This window comes from Mirounga angustirostris, unplaced genomic scaffold, assembly GCF_029215605.1.
Source record: "Mirounga angustirostris isolate CCGP_5_RB_7025 unplaced genomic scaffold, mMirAng1.0.hap1 SCAF_13, whole genome shotgun sequence".
Classification (NCBI taxonomy): Eukaryota; Metazoa; Chordata; class Mammalia; order Carnivora; family Phocidae; genus Mirounga; species Mirounga angustirostris.
The window spans coordinates 90182723-90206476 of record NW_026991721.1 but is presented as its reverse complement, the minus strand read 5'-3'; the positions used below and the strand labels follow the sequence as shown (position 1 = coordinate 90206476).

General features: G+C 40.0%; 2 protein-coding genes across 2 annotated transcripts; one reads left to right on the top strand and one right to left on the bottom strand.

The window, feature by feature from the left end:
* Positions 1–3124: 3124 nt before the first annotated feature.
* On the bottom strand, positions 3125–11668 carry LOC123856570 (olfactory receptor 8B3). The gene is made up of 2 exons (XM_045892733.1): positions 11550–11668; positions 3125–4082 (listed from the first exon to the last, which is right to left on the bottom strand). The coding sequence occupies exons 1-2, from the start codon at positions 11666–11668 to the stop codon at positions 3125–3127; spliced, it is 1077 nt and encodes a 358-aa protein (XP_045748689.1).
* A 7580-nt stretch (positions 11669–19248) lies between these two features.
* LOC123856569 (olfactory receptor 143-like) lies at positions 19249–20175 on the top strand. Its single transcript, XM_045892731.2, has one exon. It carries the CDS (start codon positions 19249–19251, stop codon positions 20173–20175), a length of 927 nt encoding a protein of 308 aa, XP_045748687.2.
* Positions 20176–23754: the final 3579 nt, after the last annotated feature.

The following is a 23754-nucleotide window of genomic DNA, read 5'->3' as shown; positions in this document are numbered from 1 at the left end:
TGGTAAAATATGTGCTTCTTATAGAGTGTATTTAAAACAAAGAATTGGTTTATTCAGATATTGCAAGGGGGAAAGAGAAAAAAGTTGAAAAATATAAAGACTATTAAACTACAGAAAATAGCTACCACTCACAACTGGTAGAAAACATGGAAAGAGGAAGCATACCCAGATACTAGACTCTTAGAGGAGAAGCTCTATAGGATTGGTGCTTGGAGGACTGGAGGGTTTGAAAGTGCTTGGACGTCTGAAATAGAGGCTCCACCCAGTTCTGGGTCCAACATGGAGGGAGACCAATGAGGAGGCCCAACAAGTGCTTAAGCCTCTCAAGGGGCAGAGCCCATGCAATGAAGCGAGGGAGGACAGTACAGCTGCCAAGGGAGTGTTGTCCAGCTAATGACTACACATCTAAGGAGGTGCAGAAAGTTAAACACATTTCCATGTGCTTATTGGCCGTTTGCATGCCTTTCTTTGGGACATGTCTTTCAAATCATCTGCCCATTTATGAAATGGTCTTTTATTATTTAGGTATCTTTTAATTTTTAACTTGTTATATATTATGGTTACAATATCTTTATCAGATACAGGTATTGCAAATATTCTTCAAGTCTGTGGCTTGCCTATGAATTTTTTTTGGTAAACAGGTACTCTAATGTTAATGAAGTTTATTTTTGTCTTTGGTTTTTTTTTTTTTCTTTTGAGTTTAGTGCTTTCTAGAATATGTGTAAGAAATCTATGTCTACACCAACATACTTTTTTATGTTTTCTTCTAGAATTATGTTTAAATTTTATGTGTGCAGTCTGATCCATTTAAAATTAATTGTTGTATATGGTGTGAGGGAGAGATCACTTAATTGTCTTCTCAAGAACAGTATTTCCAGCATCAATTGCTTAAAATATTTTCCTATCCCTATGGATTTACTTTCTTGCCTGGTCAAAAATCAAATGACTGTATAAGTAAGGATCTCTTTCTGGACCTTCGATGTTGTACCATGACTTATTTATCTATCTTTATAACAAAACCAATCTGTCTTCATTATCAGAGCCTAATACTAAGTGTTAAAATCAGTTAGTGTAAATCTTCTGTGTCATCTAGAGATCCCCAAGGAGCAGATGCCAAGAAATAATTAGACCTGCAAGACATTTATTATGGTAAATAGTTGTGAAGGGTAAAATGGGAAGAAGGAGTCATTGATAAAGGCCTTCAAATGGGTTGAAACTCTGACACCTAAGAAAGAAGAGAGAGAAGGAAGGACACAGTAGGAAAATCTCAGACTATAGGGCAGTTCTAAAAAGTCTCTGTTAGGATGACAAGAATTACCTAAGCAAAAATTGCCTATCAGAAGACACCTTTGTTACGATGATATTGGCCAGCTCCCGTATGACCCATCATGGTAAGCCATTGGCTGGAGACATCTCAGAGTGAGCATGGACTCTGCCTGAACACAATGGTGAATCCAAAGGAGTATCACCTATAGACTATCATTCAACAATGCTCCCCCCAGCTGGTTCTCTTGAAGAGATGAGCAGCACCTCCCTATGACTGCCACAGTCCACTCCCAAGAACAAATTACACCCCAAAGTTCTTTCTGTTTTATTTATTATTATTTTATTTTATTAACTATTGTTTTAGCAATAAACATTACTGTTGTTGTACAAGCAAGATAATCCAATTCAACAAGTACTTCTTGTCCTCCCAATATATCTGACATTCTAAATATACAAATGAGAAAAACATTGACAAATAGGAAAATTATAGGAAACAGTATTTACTTCAAATGCTTATTATCTTCTTGGTGAGACACAGTGCTATGGTCAAATGTTGAACTCCTAACCCCCAAACATATTAGGATGAGGGGTCTTTGGAAGGTGCTTAGGTCATGACAATGGAATTCTCATGAGTGTGATTTGTGCCTTATAAAAGAAGCTCCATATAGATCACTAGTGTTTTCCACCATGTGAGGATATAATGAGAGGTGTGTGACCTAAAAGAGTGCCCTCAGCCATTCGTACTGGCATCCTGATCTTGGGCTTATAGCATCCAGAACTGTGAGAAATAAATTTCTGTTGTTTATAAGCCACCAATTCTGTGGTATTTTGTTATAACAGCCCAAATGGACTAAGACACAGATTTAAGTAAGCTCACAAAATGTTGCTAGAAATAAAGTTTATTATCATTAATATATACCTTTTTTCATTATAAACTTCATTAAATAAATAAATGTCTAACATGTTTCTCCCAATATGCATTATTTTCTTTTATGTCTAACATGTTTCTCCCAATATGCATTATTTTCTTTTAAGTGATAAGTAACAGACTACCGTGAGAACTTCATGCTCTTTTTCAAAATATCTGATGCCATATTAGATAGTAATGAAGACAAATCTTTTAATACATCAGTCATCCCCCATATTTGGATCCTGAGATACATATGTATTATTTCTTTAGTCATACTATGTTAATAACTTTGGCAATAAAAGGTGGAGTCATATGTATTCACTTCAATATTAAATGAACTGGACTGATTGAGGTTCTCAAAATCCCCAGGTGGTGTGTAATACAGATTTGGCCATTTTCAAAGGGAACAAGAAAGAACAGAATAGTAAAAAGAAAAGTTGGTAAGAAAATAGAACAAAATGAAAAGATCAGAGGGATTTGATTATACTTTAAGCTATATACACAGTTTGTAATGAACACATCTCATTGAAGCCTGTTGCCTATACCAGCAACAATATGGAGAAGAATAAGAATGTTTCTATAGTATTTGCCACTTCTGTGTTTAGGTAAGCAAGCTGTAATTTCAACTTTCTGGCACTTAAGAAGCTTACCATATTTGTCCAGATTAGGAATATCCCAGAAACAGAAACAGTATGAAAAAAAGAGTGTGTATATTTGTTCTTTTTGCAAACATGTTATTAGTTATTTAGTAAACTGGTATCAGGTACAGAAATATGGAACCAAAAAATGAGACAAGGTAGGGAAATGATATAAGGGATAAATGATAAGTCTATTAAAACACAGATAACACAATCTGCAGAAACAACACTGGTAATCATCACAACCTCTTCTTGAAAAACACTAATAAAAATTTTTTAAAATTGAGTTTCCTTACATTATAACTTGTAATTACAGCATGTTTCTCCTCCAGATTTTGAACATGGTTTCCTGCAGTGTAACTTTGATATCCTTGTTCCTCAAACTGTAGATCAGGGGATTAAGCATGGGTACCACATTGGTATAGAAAACTGAAGAAACTTTTCCCTGCTCCATAGATCCAGGAGAATATTTAAGATACATGAATGCTGCTGACCCAAAAAAAAGAGAAAGAGCAATGATGTGAGAGCTACAGGTACTGAAGGCTTTTGATCTTCCTTGAGCAGGTTTGATATGAAGAATGTTAGTGAGAATGAAGACATAAGAAATCAGGATGGTAAAACTGGGCATGGTGATATTAATTCCCACAACTATCAGAACTACTACCTCATTGACATGGGTGCTGGTGCAAGAAAGTTGGAGAAGAGGAAGAATGTCACACAAGTAATGGTTGATGATATTGACATTGCAGAAGGTTAGTCTAAGCATGCACCCTGTGTGGGCAGAGGCTCCAGCAAATCCCATCATATATGCAGCAACACTTAGCAAGGAACAGACCTGATGGGACATGGTGACCCTATACAGCAATGGATTACAGATGGCCACATAGCGGTCATAGGCCATTGAGGTCAACATGTAGCATTCCGAGATGACAAAAAAGAGAAAGAAAAACAGCTGAGTCATGCACCCGACATAGGAGATGATATTCTCCCTTGATACAAAGTTCATCAGCATCTTGGGGGTGAAAACAGAAGAGTAACAGAGATCAATGAAGGATAGGTTGAAGAGGAAGTAGTACATGGGGGTGTGGAGGTGAGAGTTGAGACCAATGAGAATGATCAAACCAAGGTTGCCCACCATGGTGACAATGTAGATCATCAGAAACAGGAAAAAGAGGGGTTGCTGGAGCTCTGGGCGGTCTGTTAATCCAGCAAGAAGAAATTCAGTCACTAAGGAGTCATTTCTAACCAATATTCTCCTCTTTGGAAATCTGTGAGAACAGAAGAAAATGCCATTAATAGAAACCCCAGCTGTCTCCTTACATACTCTTATTTATGAGAAGACTCAGACCAGCAAATAAGTCCTCCTTTGCTTCACAGGGTCAGAATGCACTGGCACACATGCCCCTCAACATTAAAATCACTGTTTCTTTTGTTGCATGAGCTGCATGTGACAAACAACTGCTCCTATCATTACTAGAAGATACAGGGATGGAGTAGCTGAGGATTAAGGCTACCTGTTGGTGACCTTCATTGGTGAGAGGGTGTCCCCTTCTCTCCCTCCCACTCATCTGATCCTTCACTTCCTAGTTCCTACTCATGTTTCCATTACCCTACCAGACACCTCAGTTCCCCTGTGATGGCCATCATGAAAGAGAGGATTCTTCTTGGCAGAGACCATATCACAACTGTGCTTCCTAGAAGATAGTCTCTATGAGTCTATAATGTTTTCAGGTAACTTACTGCAAGAATCCATGAAGTCAATAATTTATAACAAGTATTGAGGAGAACCTTGGTAGCCTAAGATTTATAATTCATCATATACTCAGTTGTTTCTACACATTCTCCTTCTCTGTTCCATCCTAGCCAGACAGAGGATGAATAAAGGAAGGTGGATTTCTTTTCCTTGGTTTTGTAGGAGGGCATGAAAGAGAAAGATAATTAATGTGGACATTGATTAAATTAGTTGTTAAGTTTGTGAAAATGTATCAAGCTGCATGCTTGTAACACAAATTTTTTTATATTCATACTTCAGTTAAAAATTTTATCTTAGGAAAGAGATAAATCTCTTCCTTTGATGTTATTATATTCTAGCTGTGTCACTTGGTACTGCTATAGCTATCTTGCTGCCAGACCAAAGATGAAGTCAACACAGAGAAGGTATGCTCAAAATAATGTAGGTGGTATAGTCAGAGCTCCATACTTTTGAATTTCTTGTTATTCAATATAAATGTTTTTCCTCATTTTTCAAGAACAGAGTGAATAAGAGATAAATAGAAATTTGATTAACTCACTCTCCTTCCATTGAAAGAACTGTGCTGACCCTTTATGTGTGTTTCACCTCCACTGGAAGAAGAACTGGCTTTTGGGATATCAAAGCTGAGCAAATGTAGTCACAGAATCTTCTTCCTTTATTGGCCAAAGAGTCACATCACAGATCTCACAGTCTGAGCATTCCAGGAGTCATTCTTGGTTGTAGATCAAACTTGTTGTTATAAATTTACTAAGAAAGTATGACGGGCAACTACACACTTGACACCTGAGCCACTGTGTCATAGAGTTCAAGACATTTGCTTAAGGCTTATATTTTTTTGAATCTGATTAGAAATCCAGGTACACGTAGATCTCCCTTAGGACCTTCCCATTATGATAAGTTCTGTAGGGAAGAAACTAGTGTCTCTGTTTATACCCTAATTGTGACAGTAAATGTTAATTTCCATCAGGGATTATACATTCCCTAGGGCATATGAGAAAGGATCCTATGCTGTCTCCTGTAAAGGTTCAAATAATTAATGTCATTGAAAATTAAGGAGGGCATGTGATGTGATGAGCACAGGGTGTTACACGCAACTGATGGACTGTTGAACACTACATCTGAAACTAATGATGTACTATATGTTGTCTAATTGAATTTAAATTAAGAAAAAAAAATTTTCTAATTATAATTCTAGGCAACATATTAGTTTTAAAGATTTTTCATAAAGATTTATGAACATTTCAGTGAAGTTTATTTATTTTGCCTTTTTAAAATATTTGAATCCTTTTAAATATTCAGTGTGTGAGCAAATTATATAGACATAAACAAAAGGAACTTTTTAACTGATTTCAGATCTTATTATTTAATAAAAATCATTTAATATAAAAATGAGCCATTATTTCATGGAAATTTAATTACCTTGGGTTGTTCTGACTCAGTATGTCTTTGCTTTCAACATATTATATCAAATCTATAAGAAAAATCACTGTTAAGGAGCTTCCATTTCAAGAAAATATGACTTTAGAATTCCCAGTTATGTATTAATTTATGATCATGCTTGTGAGAAGGCATCTAATTTTTCTTTATTTTTAAATTATTATAGATTCACAGAAAACAGCAAAAATAATGTACACAGTTCCTTGAAATCAACCCAGCTTCCTACCGTAGTAACATCTTTAACAACTGTAGCATAACAGCAAAACCCGGAAATTGACATTGGTATAATAATGTTAACAGGATACAGAACTACAAACATTTTCAGATTTCAGCAGTTTTACATATACTGTGTGTTTGTGTTATGTGTGTAGATCTATGTGATCTGACCACAAAGTGTGTGGTATGTGATCAAGATCATGATCATATGATCATGACCACAATCATGAAAGAGAACTGTCCCACTACCATACAGGAACTCCCTTCTTCTACCCCTTTTTAGTCACACCCAATTCCTCCCACCTTCCTCTGTATCTTCTGGCAACCACTAACCTCTTCTCCATCTCTAAAGTGGAGTCATTTGAAAGACAACAAATGAGACTGCACCATGTATAACACTGAAATTGGTTTTGTTCACTAAGCATGATGCCCTTAAAAGCCCATTCCAGTTGTTGCATGCATCATTGCTCCATTTCTTTTACTATTGAGTTGTGCTGCATTTTTTTACAACCCACATTTATTCAACTTTCTGTAGTAATTTAAAAATAATGAGGTTGTTGTTTAATACAAAACTACATCTGTTTTATTTATGGAAAATGTTTCAGGGGCAGGGGCAGAAAGATCACAGTTGAGACTTGTTCTTGCAATTTTCTCTTTTTTTATCAATTTTATTGTGTTATAATTCGAATACAATAAAATGCCTCCACTTTAAAAGTACAGTTTTTCAATGACTTTCAAAAAATAATACATTCATGTAACTGCCACCATAATCAAGATCTAGAGCATTTCCATCACCCTCAAAAGTTCTTTCATACTCTTTTGAAATCCATCTCCTGTCCTTTTTTAATCATGACGGAATGTTGAAATTTGTCAAATGCTTTTTCTGCATCTATTGAGATGATCATATGATTTTTATCTTTCATTCTATTAATCTGGGGTATCACATTTATTGATTGGTATATGTTGAACCATCCTTGCATTCCGTGGATAAATCCCACTTGATAATAGTGTATGATCCTCTTAATGTGCTACTGAATATAGTTTACTAGAATTTTGTTTGGAGATTTTACATCAATATTCATCAGAGATAGCGGCCTATAGTTTTCTTTTCTTATAATGTCCTTGCCTGGCATTGATGTAAGGGTAATTCTGGCCTTGTACAATGAGTTTGAGAGTGGTCCCTCCCTACAATTTTTAGAAGAGTTTAACGTTTGGCATCAATTCTTCTTTAAATGTTTGGTAAAACTCCCCAGTGAAACCACCAGGTCCTGAGCTCTTCCTTCTTAGGGAGTTTTTGATCATTGATTCAATGTCCTTAGTTATTGGTGTGTTCAGATTTTCTATTTCTTTTTTTTTTTTTTTTTTTTAGATTTTATTTATTTATTTGACAGAGAGAGACACAGCGAGAGAGGGAACACAAGCAGGGGGAGTGGGAGAGGGAGGAGCAGGCTTCCCGCTGAGCAGAGAGCCCAATGCGGGGCTCGATCCCAGGACCCTGGGATCATGACCTGAGCCAAAGGCAGACACTTAATGACTGAGCCACCCAGGCGCCCCTAGATTTTCTATTTCTTCATGAATCAGTCTTGTAGGCTGTCTGTTTCTAAAAACAAATCCATTTCTTCTAGGTTAGCCAATTTGCATATAATTGTTCATAGTCTCTTATGATCCTTTGTATTACTGCAGAATCAGTTGTAATGTCTCCTATGCATCATATCATCATCATGATGTCATGATCTTCTTTATCTCTTGTTACAGCTATTGAGTTAAAGTCTAGTTCATCTGATGAAGAATAGATAACCCTACTGTTTTTTTGGTTTCAACTTGCATGGAATATCTTTTTCCATCCCCTCATTATTGTCTATGTGTCCTTAAAGCTGAAGTAAGACTCTTGTAGGCAAAATATAGTTAAGTCTTGTTTTTCATTTGTTTGTTTACCTATTCAGCTACTCTATGCCTTTTGACTGGAAAATTTAAACCATTTACATTTTAAGTAATTATTGATAGGTAGGGACTTATTTGTGCCGTCTTAATTATTTTCTGGCTGTTTTGTAGTTCCCTTGTTCCTCTCTTCCTCTCTTGCTGTCTTCCTTTGTGACTTGACAACTTTCTGTAATGGTATGCTTCAATTCCCTTCTCTTTATCCTTTTGTATCCACTGTCAGCTTCTATTTTGTGGTTACTATCCGACTTACATAAAATATCTTATAGACATTACAGTCTATTTTAAGGTGACAACAACTTCAATCACATACAAAAATTCCTCTTCTTTTACTCCCTTCTCATATTTTGTTTTTGATGTCACAATTTATCTTTTTATATTGTATATCCTTTAACAAATTATTGTAGCTATAGTTATTTTTAATACTTGCGTCCTTTAACCTTTACTAGAGTTAAGTAGTTAACCACCATGTTGTAGTACTAGAGTATTCTGAATTTGACTAAATATATTTATATTTGCCAGTGTGTTGTATATTTTCTAATGTTTTCATGTTATTAGTGTCTTTTTGTTTCAGCTCAGTGCACTTCTTTCAGCATCTCTTATAAAGCAGGCTAGTGGTAATGAATTACCTCGGTTTTTGTTTGTTGGAAAAGTCTTTATCTCACCTTTATTTCTGAAAGATAACATTACTAGGTAAAGCATTCTTGGTGGACAGTTTTTTCTTTCAGTATTTTGAGTGTATCATCCTGTATTTCAAGGTTTCTCCAAAGAAATCTGCTGATAACCTTATGGGGGTTTCCTGGTATATGAGGGTTATTTTTCCTCTGGCTGCTTTGAAAATTCTTTCCATTATCTTTTATTTTAAACAGCTTAATTATAGTATGTCTTGAAGAAGATCACTTTGGGTGGAAATATTGGGGTGAACTATTAATTTTATGAAGTTAGGAGTCCAAATCTCTCCCCAGATTTAGGAACTTCTCAGCCATTATTCCTTTAACCAAGCTTTCTGCTCTTTCTGGAACTCCAATAATGTCTAGTAGTTTCTCTTAATGGTATCCCATAGGCCACGTGGGCTTTCTTTATCCCTTTTTATTATTTTCCTGTGTTCTCACTGCATAATTTTAAATGTCCTGTCAAAGATCATTCTTCTGCTTGATCCAGTCTGATACTGATATTCTTTCCTGCATTTGTCATTTCATTCATTGTATTCTTCAGCTCCAGAATTTCTGTTTGCTTCTTTTTGATGGTTTCTATCTCTACATTAAACTTCTCATTTTGTTTGTGTATTGTCTCCATGGTTCACTGAATTGTCTTTATGTGTTTTCTCATAGCTTACTGTGCTTCCTTAAAATAGCTATTCTGAATTCTTTAAGACAAATCACAGATCTCCATTTCTTTGGGATCTATTTCTAGAAAATTACTGTGTTTCTTTGGTGGTGTCAGGTTACATTGATTTTTCATATTCCTTGAAGACTGCTGTTATCTTCATATATGAAGAAGCAGTTACCTCCAGTATTTCTGACTTGCTTTAGCAGAGAATTACCTTCTGTCACCCCTGCTCGTGATTCTCAGGCTTTCTCAGACCTTTTCTATGGTTATTCCTGCTCCAAACTTCTTATTTCATCTTATGACAGAATTCTTAAACTTGTATGCCTTTCCTCCATCCTGCAAAGTCAGGTGATCTGCTGAGAGCCTCCTTTTTCCTTTCCCTAGGGTGGGACTGAACGCTCAAGTGTGTGATTTTTCCCCAGCCTGCAGAGTCGGGCCACCTTTCTGCATGTGCTTACTAGCCATCTGCAAAGGCTTTCTGTCACTGGAAGCACATAATGGAAAACCATCTACAGGATGGGGTTATGTGTAGGTAAGGTGCACAGAGGCAGGGAGTGCTCATGACTACTTGAGGACAACCCCAGTGGTGCAATAACAAGCTTCCCAATGGAGTCCATGGTATAATTAGTAGGATCCACATCCCTTTGATGCCCTCCAACAATCCTACCTGCTACCTTCCCAGACACACCCACCCTCAGTCACACAATATACCTCAGCAATCTGAATGGGATGAGAAGTGGATCTCTTTGGCAGTGTCTCCCATAGATGAGGAAACCAGACCTTCATTCACATGCTCTTACTTTTCCCAGTGGAAGGAATCACAAGTCACAAGTTATAAGAACACCTCCTTTGGCAATGAGCTATGCTGCCTTGGGAGAGGCAGGACATAGGTAAAGTGAAACTGTTCCTCTTACCCTCTTCAATGCATCCAATCTTGGATTTTTTTGCTCCAACAGTGTTCTGGTACTTCTGGGCTAAGCTTCTGGACTTCCACAAAGGCTCTCTCATCTGTGGGTGATTGTCGAAATTGGTACTCTTTGTGGGGAAAACAGTAAAAAATTGTTATTACATCATGATGTAATACATTGTTCCTCTTATGATCTTATTACATTATTCATCTTGGAATTTTCTTTAAGCCAACCTAAGTCAAGACTCTCATTCTTCCTCCTCCAAGAATAAAGACTGGGACACCCAGAATTTGGTTGGTCTTATAATCAATAACAAGGGGAACACAAGGTATGTCCTACCATTACTCTTTCTGAAAGTGTACATCATTATTTGTGTGTGTGTGTGTGTGTGTTGTGTTTTGTTGTTAACACCAAAATGTAAAGAATCACATTTTAAGAGATGTCTTATTTAACAAGATGTGAGAGGATGCAGACAGAAGCTCCAAGGGCTCTGGCTGGACTCCCAAACCCTGGCCTCTGCATGGACAGAATGCTCCACTTCCTGCTAAGGTTCTCCCTTAATAACGGGCCTAGAACAGCCTGCTCAGAACAGCAACACACCAGGCTGCACAAAAACAAACATGACTTTTTCCACCCCCAAAAAAGTCCCTGCTGTCACCCCTACCTAACAGGTGGCTTTGGTAACAGACAATAAGCTGTCAGGGAGTGAAAGTGTCCCCCAAACACCACCATCCTCCCTTCTCCAGCTTCTCAGAACTGCTGCCTTTGCTGAATGGCCTTGGTTCTTAAATCCTTTTGCTCTTGTAATTTCTTACACTTTAAAAAACCAAAAACACAACTGTCGGAAAAGAAATAGCAGAAACACTAATTTCACAGTGCTAGAAACTACAGTGGGGGACTTTCTAAGCATTTAATGCCAAAATGTCTCATTCGAAATCAAAGTTACTCTCTGGAGGTGAAGAAGATACAAGAAAAGTGAGAAAAGAAACTTGGACAGATTTTGCAGGTTTGTGACAAAGACCAACAACATGGTGAAGTTGGGGTCTGCTGGGTACCTGCAGGGCAAAGACTACTCCCATCTCATAGTGTGCCAGGACCCGGTGGAGCAGTGGGCTGGGGCTCAGGCACCACCATCCTATGTCCCTTGCCCTCACCTGTTCAAGAAGAAGCAGTCCTCATCCAACCCCTTTCCCGGCATAGCTGGCGATAGGCCTGTGAATGTGTGTCTGTCAGAGGATGCCGGGGATCCTTCATGAAGCTGGGGTATCATCATCTACCCGGATTGAGTTTTATTGTGCTGCAAAGCCTAATGCTCTCACTCCTCACCAGGTGCTAGCTGGAGCCTTGCTGGTGGAGTGAGCCAGATCTGCTTCAGTTGGCATTGACAGGGCAGCCTCTCAGGGATCCTCTGTATCCTGCCCCTTGCCTGCACTGGCCCTACTGCACTTGCTGAGAGAGGCACCCTTTGGGTCTGGCTCCACCCCTCCCTCAGAAACTGCCTGCAACCAGCTCTTGCTTCCCCACAGCAAAAGGATAGGCCACCAAGGAAGGTGCTAGGAGAGCAAACCAAAAAAATGAGAATCCAAGCAGGGCAAGTGAGACCTCACCAATGTGAGATGGAGATGGGAGAGAAAAGGCCCTGAGAAGGACCTGTGCAAGGTGGGAGGTCCTGAGAGAGAGGATGAGGTGCCAGAATAGTACAGAGGCGGCAGAGTAAAGATGCAAAGCAGAAGGCTGTGAACAGAGGGGAACCCTGAGAACACAGAAGCCCCAAAACACAAAGCCCTGAGAGAATGGGGGCCTGAAGCACAAAAAGATGCCCCCCCCCCCCCGGAAAGATGGAGGACTGAGCCACGAAGGGATGGCTCCCTGATTTGAATGAAGGCCTAAAAGGGTGGAGGCAGATGCATAAAGAGGTGACTGAGGGCCCAGAGACAGGTGCTAAAAAAGGATGGAAGTGGGGGAAGGGGGTGTAAAGCATGGGGCATTGAGGAGCTGGGGCCTCAAGGATAGAAAGGCAGAGGGGCAAGAGACAGAGCATCCACAGTGAGTCCCAAGGGCAGCCGAGCTTTGCCTGTGCTCAGATGGGTTCCAAATTACTGTGGCAGGAGGGCCCGGTGCTCTGGCTCATCGGTAGCAGGGATGCGGGCACCCCCGCCTGAACTGGTGGGCCAGAAGACTTACTTCTTGCCTTTGAACGTGCCCAGGATCTTGGGCGTGAACTTTCCTGCGTTGCTTTCCCTGGTGTCTTCTGCCGGGGCCTCTCCCCTGCTCGGGGCCACCGAACTGCTCCTCTACCCAGAAGACCTCCAAGGGGCGGCGGACGCCTCTCCTTGCGCGTGCTCTCCACGCAGTGCTTCAGCCTGCCTCCCTCCTCCGCGCCGCAGGTGGGCAGTGTGTGCAGCTCAGCGGGCCCTGTGTCCCCAGGCTGACTGAGCGGAAGATGGCCGAACATTTGTCCTGTCGGACGTGTCAGGGGCCAGGCTGCACGCAGCTGGTGGGCGGCCTAGCTCAGGGCTGCCGTGGGCCGGGGCAGGGACTCCATGGTGCTTCTGGCCGTGGGCACTAGTACTTTCCAGAGTGGCTTTCGAGTCATCTCCCAGGTTGCTGTGGTACAAGGCACTGGCCTTGACCGAGGCCGCACGTGCCCAACCGGACCCGCTTCTCTCGCAGCCTCCACGCTGTCACCTGGGCCCGTGAAGGCCGCTGGGGCTCTCGGGCTGCCGGTTCGCCAGCGCCGTCAGGTCACAGCCCTCGTCCTCTGCATGCCCCTCCCCCTTGGGGCTCAGCGTCTGCAGAAGCTCAGGAGCCCTCGCACAGGACCTGCCTGGGGTCGCCAGCCGCCTCCTCCGACAGCCGGGTCTTCGGAGACTCCCCGGGGGGAAGGTAAGGGTGAGGCTGCCCGTGCGCTGCGGCACAGGGGGCACCCAGAGCTCCGGCTCCCGCGCCCCGGGTAGGCTTTGGTGAGGCTCCCTTTGGCTCCAAGCGCAGGTGGAGCCGCCCAGTGCGCAGAGAGGAAGCGGGCCCGGCGAGCAGTTTGCCCCGGGGGCAACATCATCTTTATTAATCGTAAGCAGGTCAGCCAGGAAAAGGCTTTGAGTATGACAAAATTTCTGTTAAAACTTATTATTAATCAATCCCGGTATCCGGAATGCATGGAACAGAGTGTCAGAGTCGCAAATACACTCTTGTGAAAAACAAATTTAGCAATTAAAGTACAATGTTTTACACATTTCTTTTTACCTTAAACTTACGATATCTAGTCAAATAAGTAAATAAATGGTAGCTAATGGAGCCATGTTTCCCATTGTCACAGAAATAAGATACAAATAGGCAAAAGAGGAAGGCTATAATGAACCTTGTGTTGCTAGCTTGGACTTGGAGATAACAGTATTAATTCATGTTTCTATTATATATTAAGATAGATGAATATAGAAATAATTAGATATGGAGATACACACAAGAGTTTGAATACACAACATATTTCCCACCCCTTTCCACTGAGAGTGTTACCAAAATCCAAGTTCAGCTGCCTGTCACTCAAAAAGCCAATACACAAGAGTTTTGATTGGAAAGGAATATGAGCTTTATTCAGGAGGCCAGCCACTTGGGTAGAAGGGGGGCTCTTGTCCCAAGGCCAACTCCGAGGTTCCTGCCTGGCCGGGTGGTTTTTAAAGGAGTTTAGGGCAGTTAATAAAGTGAGTACAGTGGTCCCTAACGTTTCTTGGTTACATGCTCTTGATTATGGCAGTTGTGCAAGGGGGTCTGTTTTCTGTTTCCTGACATGCAGAGGTGCTCTGTTCTTTCTAGGAAAGAATGCATGATCTATAGACAAAGAAAGGTTAATCAATCATGCCTGGTAAGGGTGCTTCCTAAAGCTTAAAGACTACTAGGTTGGCGGGAGGGGCTGAGGCAGTTTCAAGAGGACCTAGAAACAGTGATATCCTAGTATCAGTGAACACATCCAGCACCCAGATCTTATTTCTGAATAGTGTTCTCTGGTAATAAGAACTAGGGTTCCTTGGAGAAATGATTCATTTTAGAGTTGGACCAAGGAACTTTCAGAATGATTCTGAAACATCTTATAGTGTCAGAGAGTAAAAAATTGATTTTTTAAAAGAAGATGGAGTCGGGCGCCTGGGTGGCTTAGTTGGTTAAGCGACTGCCTTCGGCTCAGGTCATGATCCTGGAGTTCCGGGATCGAGTCCCACATCGGGCTCCCTGCTCGGCGGGGGATCTGCTTCTCCCTCTGACCCTCTTCCCTCTCGTGCTCTCTGTCTCTCATTCTCTCTCTCAAATAAATAAATAAAATCTTTAAAAAAAAAAAAAGAAGATGGAGTCATGGTCAAAAATTCATAGGATTTAACCTGGGAGCTCTTAAGAACCAAAGCTGGAATTATTTGGAAAACAAAATAAATAATGATGCTATTGGATTATAACCCAAAGAATAAAGTAAATATACAAGAATCCATATGAATTTCAAATATATATATCTAGATAACTCCTCTCCAGGAAGTAGAACTTAATTCCTCTCTCCTGGACATAGTGACTTACTTCTAAAGAATTGAGTAGGAAAAGGGAAAATTAGTAAATTTACAATGGAGAAAACTGTTCCCTGTCTTGCTGTGTCTCTCTCTGTGAAATAAATAAATAAAATCTTTAAAAAAAAAAAAAGATATGTGTTGAAGGTGACAGCTACAAGAAGGATCTTAGGTCCAAGTTTTTATGTTTAGGAAGCTATGATTTAGAAACCATGTCTTGGACTGCCAATGAGTGAGATAGAAACTTACTGTGTTTTAATTATGTATATTTGATTGTGAACACTTAAAGTTTTTATAAGTATTGAAAGATGATTTAAACAACTGGGGGAGAATGTTGAGATTAATTGTAAGAACATAGAAAGTTGAACCAACAAAAAATCCAGACCATTGTTTACTGTAGAGAGAACAAGGATTAAAAAAAAAAAGAACAAGGATTGTAAAGGAAAAGTAATCAGTGTATTTTACTACTTAGATATGCAGAGCATAGGGGCACCTGGGTGGCTCATTTGTTAAGCATCTGCCTTCAGCTCAGGTCAAGAACTCAGGTCCTGGGATAGGGATGGAGCCTGGCATGGGCTCCCTGCTCAGCGGGGAGTCTGCTTCTCCCTCTCCCTCAGCAGCCCCCCCACCCCCCACCCCCACTCTTGTGGGCGCTCAAGCACTCTCTCAAGTAAATAAATAAAATATTTTTTTTTAAAAAGGTATGCAGAACATGTACATCTTTATAAATCATGTAAACACTGAATATTGATCTAACTTAAAAAACTCTATTGGGAGGATGAAAACACTGGGAAGTATATTTGTGATGGTGGAAGGTGAAAACTGGCTAAATTTCATTTCCCAAACTTAAAGTCAATTGACAAGGCCTAATACTGACAAATTGAGAAGCAAATGCATGTTATTTAGAAATATGAAATTAAAGATGGGAGGGAGGGGCAGAAAGGGCAAGGGAGAAAGAAGGAAGAAATCTGTTCATAGCAGCATGGATAAAAATGAGTAAGATTGAATCCTTGCCCTCTGGGAGTGTACGGTCTAAGTGTAATGAAGATACACAGGTAAGTTTGTTGTGTTTAAGTGGGAACGTGCACAAGATGCCTCAGCAGCATACAGAGAAGGCACTTCAGGTGCTGAGAGTGGGGACAAGGGAAGAGATCAGAAGAGATGTTCCATCAGAAATGAGGGCAGGACTGAGTCTTGGAGAATGAATATGTGGTATCCAAGTGAGAAGAAGGGAGAAGGCATTCAAGGCAGATGAAACAACATGGAGCAAAGAAATCATCAGAATGTATGAGAGGAATTCAGACTCTTCAGTATTACTGGAGAGTACAATTCAAGGAGTGGAGATATGGGGGATAAAGCTGTGGATGCAGTTAGGAAGCAAACTCTAGAGAGCTTTCTTTGACAGTGTGGGGGGTTTGCACTTGTGTTGGGAAAGAAAAGAAAGGGATTTAAGCAAGGAAATGTTGCAATCTCTATAGGTAATTCTATACAAAATGTGTGAATAGATTTCCAGAGAAGATAGTGGTGAACAGCAGAACTCTAAAACATGACTCCACAATGACTTTCTCCCTTGTATAATCCTCTCTCCTTTGAGTATGAGGGGAACCTATAAATTTAATGAGATATCACTCTAGTAACTGTGCTATGTTATATGGCATAGCTGACCTTAAATTAGGGAGATTATCAGGGCAGGCCTAACCCAATCACACAAACATTTTAAAGGCAGAGAGTTTTTCTCAAGCTAGTGGCAGAAAGGGAAGTCAGAGAGTCAAAGCACAAGAAGGATTCATGTGTTATTGCTGGATTGAAGACAAGGGGGCTATACAAAGAATACAGGCAGTGTCTAGAAGCTGAGAGTGACCCCTAGTGGTTAGCCAGCAAGGGAATGGAGACTTCAAGGAACCAAATTCTGCCAACAACCTGAATGAGCTTGAGTCTCCAGAAAGGAATGCAGTCCTGCCCATACCCAGATTTCAGCCTGGACAGAGAATCCAGCATGACATTCTGTACTAGACTTCTAACCTATAGAACTATGACTAATAAATGGGTGTTATTTCAAGCTACTAAGTTTACAGTAATTTATTACACAACAATAAAAAGCTAATATAATGGGTGATGGTAGGATCCCAAGTTAAGAAACCTTTAAAATATTCCAAACTTGAGGCAAGAGAGCTTTATCAAAGGCAGTATAGTGAAGAGGAAGGGTAAAAAACTAGGGACTTTAAGGAGATAGAATTATGTAAACTTCGAAGATCAGATGCTAATGGTTAATGGGAAGGAGGAGCCCAGAATGACAACCCATTTCTAGATTAGCTCACTAGATTAATGATGGTGCCATTAACTTAGAAAAGGATAGCAAGAAGAGAAATAGTTCTGGGACCACAAGGAGATGCTGAATTTAATTTAGTGGGGATGTCTAGTAAACAGTTGGGTACAGAATTAGAAACTTGGGGAAGAGATCCATGTATAGATATAGATAAGGATAAAGAGGAAGGAAACCTAATACTTACGTAACACTTACCATATACCAAGCACTGTGCTAAATGTGCTAGAGATTATGAGGCATTTGATCCTCAAAGCAATCTAAAAAAGTAGGAACTATTATTAAACTTACAATGTAGATGAGGTAAATAAGCTCAGAGTGATTAAGTAATTTGTCCAAGATAACACACATTGTAAGTGGAGGAATTTGAATTCAAGTTTGATTAATTTGATTCCAGAACTCGTTCTTTTTTTTTTTTAAGATTTTATTTATTAATTTGAGAGAGAGAGAGAACGAGCTGGGGGAAGAGCAGAGAGAGTGGGAGAGGGAGAGAGAGAATCTCTCAAGCAGACTCTGCACTGAGCACAGAGCCCGATGTGGGGCTCAATCTCACAACCCTGAGATCAAGATGAGCCGAAACCAAGAGTCAGGTGCTCAACCAACTTAGTCACCCAGGTAACCCCCAGAGTTCATTCTTTTAATATTTCTCCATTATATTTTTCTATAGATATGAAATACACCAAAAGATGGATAGTATAAAGTTATGACATAATTCTATACCAATCACAGACCAATGAAAAAAAAGTATTGGGAATGGTAATGGCTCTGCCCCTGAATACTCCTCTTTTATAATTGAGCATGAGCTCTAGGATAACTAGGAACACAAATGAAGCTACTCCCTCTCTGCACAGAGGACCCAAAATTTTTAAAGTGAACTGATGCTTGGAGAACATTGAGTACCAAGGGAACCAATGTTAACTTACTGGCAAAGGATGTAAACATAAGCTCAGTAATTTCTTCCCTTGGGAGCCTGATCAAACTGTGATGCTAAATGAGCCTTGTTTCAAGATTCTGAACAAGTTGCTGAGATCCACAGAGAATAAGATAAATTCACAATATTAGCTGGCTGATGATTTGGAGACATAAAGTTGATGCATTTGCCTTGCCCTGAAGACATTTTATGCAAATCCACAAACAGAAGGGATATTGGCTTCTCCATATTCAGAGTGGTTGTCTCCTTCAGGACAGTGAAAGGAAAAGAACACTTAGGAATCTGGCTCTAGTGAGGTCTCCAGGCAAAAGAAAGTTGGGCAACTGAGTCCTCCTGTTCTGAGGTTTCCGTTCCCACGGCTACAGCAGCGGAGAGTTGTAGGGAGGCCATTTGTCCTTCCTAAACAATTCATTGTGATTTTGAGGTAAGATTGGATAAAGGGAATGGGCAGGAGAAGTTCATGACAACAGGGGAATTCAAATTTCTCCAGTTACTACATGTGTGATCTTGGAAAAGTTACTTAATCTCTCCGAGCCTTTTTACCTCTTAGCACTTTCATTAAGCTGGGTACTGAGTTTCTGAAAGGTAAAAGGGAGAGAGAGTGGGTTGAGCAGTGGGTATCACAGTGACTCTACTGTCTTGGAGCTTTTCGGGGATTTTCATAGGAAGTGGTCCCAAGTACAACTATTGGCTCCTCTGTTCTCTATCTGTATGACCTTGACCAGCCTATTCATCTCTTCAAGATATTGCTTCATCTCTCACATGTGATCGTCACTTTTGGTGTCCATGCTAAAAGATTTCATCCTGGATTGTGTCAGCCCAGGGAAGGTGAGGAGTTACAGTTGAGATCTGAAAACATGGAAGAAGAGGACAAGCAAGAGTAGGAAGTTAAAGATGAAGAGTCCTTGCCCTGGCTCTTCTTTCAGGGCTCTGTCCCAACAGCCACACTCGAGCCCCCACAGAATAAGGCCTTACTCTAGAAGCAAAGGGTCTGAGTCCCTTCCTGATGTGACACTTCTCTCATTTCCTCACAGATCACAGCCCTGCAGATAGTGACTATGGAAAATGACTCTTCAGTGATGGAGTTCATCCTGGTAGGACTTACAGATCAATCTCAGCTCCAGTTACCCCTTTTCTTTCTCTTCTTACTGAACTGTGTAGTCACTGTGGTAGGGAATTTGAGCTTAATTAATCTAATTTGTCTGAATTCTCATTTGCACACTCCCATGTACTTTTTCATCTTCAACTTATCCTTCATAGATCTCTGCCACTCTTTGGTAATCACACCTAAAATGCTGATGAACTTTGTGTCAGAAAAAAATATCATCTCCTTTACAGAATGCATGACTCAGCTGTTTTTTTTCTGTTTCTTTGTCCATTCTGAGAGCTATGTGTTGACAGCCATGGCCTATGATCGCTATGTGGCCATCTGTAAACCCCTGCTGTACACAGTCACCATGTCCCCTCAGTTCTGTTCTCTTCTGATGTCTGGTTCATACGTGATGGGGTTTGCTGGTGCTATGGTCCACACAGGGGACATGGTCAGATTGTCCTTTTGTGATTCCAACATCATCAGCCATTACCTGTGTGACATCTTCCCCCTCCTCCAGCTCTCCTGCAGCAGCACCTACGCCAGTGAGCTGGTGACTTCTGTTATTGTGGGCACAGTTGTCATTGTATCCAGCCTCATTATTTGCATTTCTTATGCTTTGATCCTGTCCAGTGTCCTCCACATCTCATCAGCTCAGGGTTGGTCCAAAGCCTTCAGCACCTGTGGCTCGCACATAGTAACTGTTGGCCTATTCTATGGATCTGGGTTGTTCACACATCTCAAGACCTCTCCTGCTGGTTCTATGGGCCAGAGGAAGTTCTTCTCAGTATTTTACACCAATGTAGTACCCATGTTGAATCCTCTCATCTATAGTCTAAGGAACAAGGATGTCAAGTGTGCTCTGGAAAAAACCCTGAAGAGAATTGCACATTAAGCAGAACCAATGTTGCTGGGTTGTTGGGGTGTGTATATGGTGTGTGTGTGTGTGTGTGTGTGTGCATGTCCCCATAATTTTCTTCAGAGCAAGGTTTTTGCTTTAAATACTTATTTCTCTGTAAGCCTGTCAGTTAGGCATGCAGACCTTATTAAATCTCATGATTATTCTCAGCCCCATAATGAACTGAGCTTTATTCCTAACAGCATGCTCCAGAGACTCAGCCCAATTCCTACTTCTTTTTTTTTTATTTAAATTCAAATAGCCAACATATAGTACATCATTAGTTTTTGATATAGTGTTCAACAATTCATTAGTTGCGTATAACACCCAGTGCTCATCACATCACGTGCCCTCCTTAATGTCCATCACCCAGTTACCCCATCCCCCACCCACCTCCCTTTCCACAACCCTCAGTTTGTTTCCTAGAGTCAAGAGTGTCTCATGGTTTGTCTCCCTCTCTGATTTCTGGGCTCTTTTCATAATTTGGTTATTGTTGATAATGCTGCTATAAACATCAGGGTGCATGAGCCCCTTGGAATCAGTATTTTTGTATCTTTTGGGTAAATACCTAGTAGTGCAATTGCTGGGTAATAGGAAAGTTCTATTTTCAACTTTCTGAGGAACCTCCACACTGTTTTCTAGAGTGGCTGCAACAGTTTGCATTCCCACCAACAGTGTAAGAGGGTTCCCCTTCCTCTGCATCCTCGCCAACATCTCATGTTTCCTGTGTTGCTAATTTTAGCCATTCTGACTAGTGTAAGGTGATATCTCATTGTAGTTTTGATTTAATACTGTTCCTTTTCAATGGAGGGAAATTTTTTGTATTACCCAGTCTTTCTCAGATATCATCAGCATTACAGTTATAATCAGCAAAAGAAAACCACCAGATGATTGATTTCATTTTGAAAGAAATGATAATGGATGTTTGCCCTATGGAGTTTGTGGTGGGATTTACCCTGACTCCCAGAGTATCTTCATAATCATCGAAGAGGAAGAATAAAACTCTTAGCTAAGATCATCAAGAATACCTTCCTGGAAGAAAATTTTGATCTTCTAGCCTCTGTTTCTGAAACTTTCTTTCCTAAGTAGGATAGACAAAGTTGGAGGTCAAAACAAAATCTCAGTAATGTGAAGCTTGCATAGTTGGTTGAAAGAACACAGATTTTGAGAAAACTTTCAGGATCTATGGCTAAACACAGATATTTGAGACTTGACACCAAAGGCACAATCCATAAAGGAAAAACTTATAAATTTATTTAACCTTCACCAAAATTAAATGTTTTAGTTCTGTCAAAGACCCTATTAAGAGGATAAAAACAGAAGCTACAGAAGGGGAAAATATTTGTAAGCATATATGTGACAGAGAACTAGTATCAAGAATATATAAAGAACTCTCAAAACTCAACAGTTAAAGAAAATAAAAAAAGAAAGTTAAAAAAAAAGGCGTGAGCAAACATTTTACTAAAGAGGGCATGCGGGTGGCAAATAAACACATGAAAAAGTATTCAGTGTCATTAAAGGGAAACAATTAAAACCACAATGAAATAACACTACAAATCTCTCAGAATGGCTAAAATGAAAAAATAGTGACAACACCAAATGCTGGCAATGATATAGGAAAACTGAATCACTCATAAATTGCTGGTGGGAATATAAAATGTTATAATCACTCTAGGAAAGTTTGTTATTGTTTTCAGTTATCCAGCAGTTGCACTCTTGAGCATGTATCTCAGAGCAAGGAAAATTTATTTTCACACAAAAACTATACACAAATGTTCTTAACAGCTGTATTTGTAATAGCCCCAAATTGGACACAACCCAGGTATCCTCCAATAGGGAAACAAACTGTGTCTGTCTGTCCACATCATGGAATACTATTCATCAGTAAAGAAGGAATGAACTGGGGCACCTGGGTGGCTCAGTCAGTTAAGCATCTGCCTTAGGCTCAAGTCGTGATCTCAGAGACCTGGGATCTGGACACTGTGTCCAGTTCCCTGCTCAGTGGAGAGCCTGCTTCTTCCTCTCCCTCTGCCCCTCCACCCCCCGCTCATGCTCATTCTCGCTCGCTCTCAAATAAATAAATAAAATCTTAAAAAAAAAAAAAAAAAGAAGGAATGAACTATAGATACATGCAACAACCTAGATGAATTTCAAGGAAATTATACTGAGTGAAAAGCCAGTCTCAAAATGTTATGGACTGTATTATTCCATTTATATAATATTAATTAAATGAAAGACTTTTAATGATAGCAGATTAGTGGTTGTCAGGGTTTAAAGATGGGAATGAAGTTTAAGGAGGGAGATGGATGTCATTATAAAAGAACAACACGAGAGGTCTTTGTGGTGAAACTGTTCTGTATCTTGACTGTGGTGGGTGAATGCACAAGCCTATACATGTGATGAAATTGTATAGAACTAAACACACACACACATACACACACGAATGAGTAAAGTTTGAACTGGGAAAATCTGAATAAAACCAATGGATTATGTCACTGTCAATATCCTGGTTGTGATATTATACTATGGTCTTGAAATGTTATCATTGGGTGAAGCTGAATAAAAGATACATGGGATCTCTCTGCATTGTTTTTATAACTTCATGTGAATCTACAATTAAAATTAGAAGTTTCATTTTTTAAAAGATAAAGAATATAGGCTTTTATCTCTGAAACAGAGAAGTTAAAACATTTAAAGTAATTTTTAAAATTATATTCTCCTTAAAACTGAAATCTTAAGATATCATTCGTTTAGGTTGATTTTATTATATATCTTTAATTTGAGATGAACATTTTCAGTGCTATCAATGTTTTACATATTAGAACAGCTTTCTTAAACTTTGATGTATCCTTAATATATATGGTTATGGGGCATCCTATGTTCATTCTGTTCCTATCTGAATGAATTTCCCCCACCAATAGAGCCACCCAATATAACAATTAATGGTGAGATAACCTTGTTTTGTGTCCATATTTATTTGTTGGGATGGATACTCCATGAGAACTGGGACCAGATCTGCCGAGTTCAGTGCTGTATCCCCAATGCCAAATGCAGGGCCCAGTACATCATAGATGCTCATTTAAATGTTGCTTACAGTGATATGTGAAAAAGAACAAAAGCAATGGAAGTGGCCACCATCCAGAGCAGCAGATGTGTGTGGGAAGTGGGAAATGGGGGATGAAGGAAGTAGAATTCTGTGTCAGGAGCTGGTAATGGAGCCTCAGAGAATGTGTCTGTACTCCAATGGACTGTTCCCTGAGCTCTGGTGAGAGGGGCAACAGACAAATGTGACAGAAACTCAGGGGCCCAAGTGTCTGTTTTCCTCAGAGAAGAACAAAAAGAGCAATATATCCTCTAGGGAAGAGGGAGGTGGCAGGAGAGAATAGTGTGCTGCCAGTGGGATGTCTGGTTCCTGAGCACAGCAAGATCCTTCTGGAGACTCCCAGAAATTCTTGAGGAAATTTCACAAGAGCTGAATTCCTACATTAGTTAGTGGAAGTACAAGCAGTTGAAAATTATGTATTTTAATGTATCATTAATAGTTTTTTAAGTCTTAGAATTAGAGGTCTTCTAGTG

Excerpts from the sequence above, each read along its gene's own strand:
- LOC123856570 (XM_045892733.1), bottom strand. The coding sequence starts at position 11,668 with ATGATGATACCCCAGCTTCATGAAGGATCCCCGGCATCCTCTGACAGA. Across the intron at positions 4,083-11,549 it reads GACTGCTTCTTCTTGAACAG|ATTTCCAAAGAGGAGAATAT; the intron begins GTGAGGGCAAGG and ends CTGTTCTCACAG.
- LOC123856569 (XM_045892731.2), top strand. The coding sequence starts at position 19,249 with ATGGAAAATGACTCTTCAGTGATGGAGTTCATCCTGGTAGGACTTACA.